Genomic DNA, 1,779 nt, shown 5'->3' with positions numbered 1-1,779 from the left:
TTCGGTGTAATGAGGTCGACAAGTTGTCCATTTGGTGTTCTCCGGACTGTAGTACCTATATTTAGTGAGAAATGTCTTCGCAACTCCCCCAATCTCCCATGGTCCCCAGCATAAATTAAAGTCAACTCCATCAAATTGATATGCACGAACTAAGCACAGAACGACACGAACTATGCACAAAATGACGTCTCGTTTATTTGTGGAAGAGAGATAAGGAGAACATAAAATAATAGTCAGTGGACAGCTATGCTCGAAAAGTTATCCCATCTGGCTATCCTGTCGAAACGTGGCCTTTATTTTAGCATTTCGACAGAAACTACTACAACGCAGCATAATGCTGTTGGCTGGAGGAAGCTCTTCTTCCACTCACAAAAACGTTTCTGTCACTGATTGGATAATGTTATTTAGTTAACCAATCAGAAATGACCAGCATTCTTCAGGTGTGCATGTACACAAATGGAAATATTGCAGACTGATGTTCAATAAAGCAGTTGTAATTAATTAAGTTAATGGCTGTAACGTCGTTTGAATAATTTATTTACATGTTATTATCTTCCCCATCTTCGTCCTCCTCATCATCCTCGTAAGGGTGCTGTACCCAAAGCTTGGTGGTGTCCACTTCCACATTCTCCCCGCCCAGTGACGTCATGTTTGGCGCCAAGATCTCTTTCACTTTTGGGATGGCTCCTACACATCCAACAGGGTCAACGTTTTGACCTAGAGACCTTGACCCCATCCTTGTGTCATCAGCTCCTGGGTCAGGGGCCCGGATAGCAGAAGACCTGCCGCTAGTGGGTCCCGTAGTCACACTTTGCTGACGGGAGCCAGAGCTAGATCCAGCCCGGGGCGAAACGGGACGGAGAGCGTTGTGGACGGGCGGAAGCTGGATCGCATCATCAGAGGGGACGTCTATTTTAGGACCAGATGTCTTCCGGTACGGCAGAGTTGTCTCCCTGTTTGTTGGTGACGTTGACGGAGGGGATGGGAGACTGGCACACTTGTCAAATCTGGAAATACAACCATCCAAAACGTTACACATTTTATTGAACTTGTTTGCAAGAGGAAAATGGTTGAAAAGTACATCATGTATCTTGTGGAAACTATGGGGCCAAAGAAAGCACAGCAAACAGAGACGGGCGTGGGGAAGAGGGTGGATGATGATGACTGTTTGACATGGCATCTTTGTTCAATATCTTATTTTTTCTTCTTTGTTTTGTTCAATATCTGTTGGTAATGTGTCCCTACACCTCTGTGTAAACGCCTGTACATATAATTCCAGCCGCAATTTTAATTTCAGAGGTATTTCTTAAAGTGGGGCGTTTTAATGGAGCTGAGCATAATAAAGCGTTTGAAGAAGAAAGAAATGACGATTCTGACTTTCAAAAGTTAAATACAATTGATATTTTTCTATCTAGTGAATTTTTTGTAGTGCCTTTGCAAAGATGGCGAGCTTTATTTAAAATATATATTAACATTGCATAATTAACAATGTAAACGAATGCAGCGGCAAAATCAGTTTGTTGTAAAGAGTGCAAAAATTCTGTTAATTTTCGTTTCAAATGGAAGCACTGAGGGATTTTCAAAATCAATTTCTAAGTTTTACACTTCTCATGAAAGCACCACGAAGAAACACATGGAAGAAATACACAGGCACAGGTATATTAACTGGATATTGAAAGAATGCAGACAGGTACAACAGGAATATATGAGGCAGCGTGGTGGAATCAGGCTCTCGTCCAGATAATCAAAGTGAAGAAACTTGCATTTTTCCGCAGTTTT

The 1,779-nt window shown here is 41.9% G+C and overlaps 1 protein-coding gene across 1 annotated transcript in view; it reads right to left on the bottom strand.

The window, feature by feature from the left end:
* Window positions 1–170: 170 nt before the first annotated feature.
* LOC101860604 overlaps window positions 171–1,779 on the bottom strand; it is a gene marked incomplete at its 5' end in the record, with an annotated part of 14,470 nt that continues 12,861 nt past the window's right edge. The window contains 1 exon segment of the mRNA XM_005108881.3: window positions 171–1,007. Coding sequence (XP_005108938.1) covers window positions 539–1,007 — 469 coding nt within the window. The 3' untranslated portion in view covers window positions 171–538.

Source organism: Aplysia californica, unplaced genomic scaffold (genome assembly GCF_000002075.1).
Source record: "Aplysia californica isolate F4 #8 unplaced genomic scaffold, AplCal3.0 scaffold00730, whole genome shotgun sequence".
In the NCBI taxonomy this organism is placed as follows: Eukaryota; Metazoa; Mollusca; class Gastropoda; order Aplysiida; family Aplysiidae; genus Aplysia; species Aplysia californica.
The sequence above is the reverse complement of the archived record's forward strand: the minus strand, read 5'-3'. Positions and strand labels throughout refer to the sequence as shown.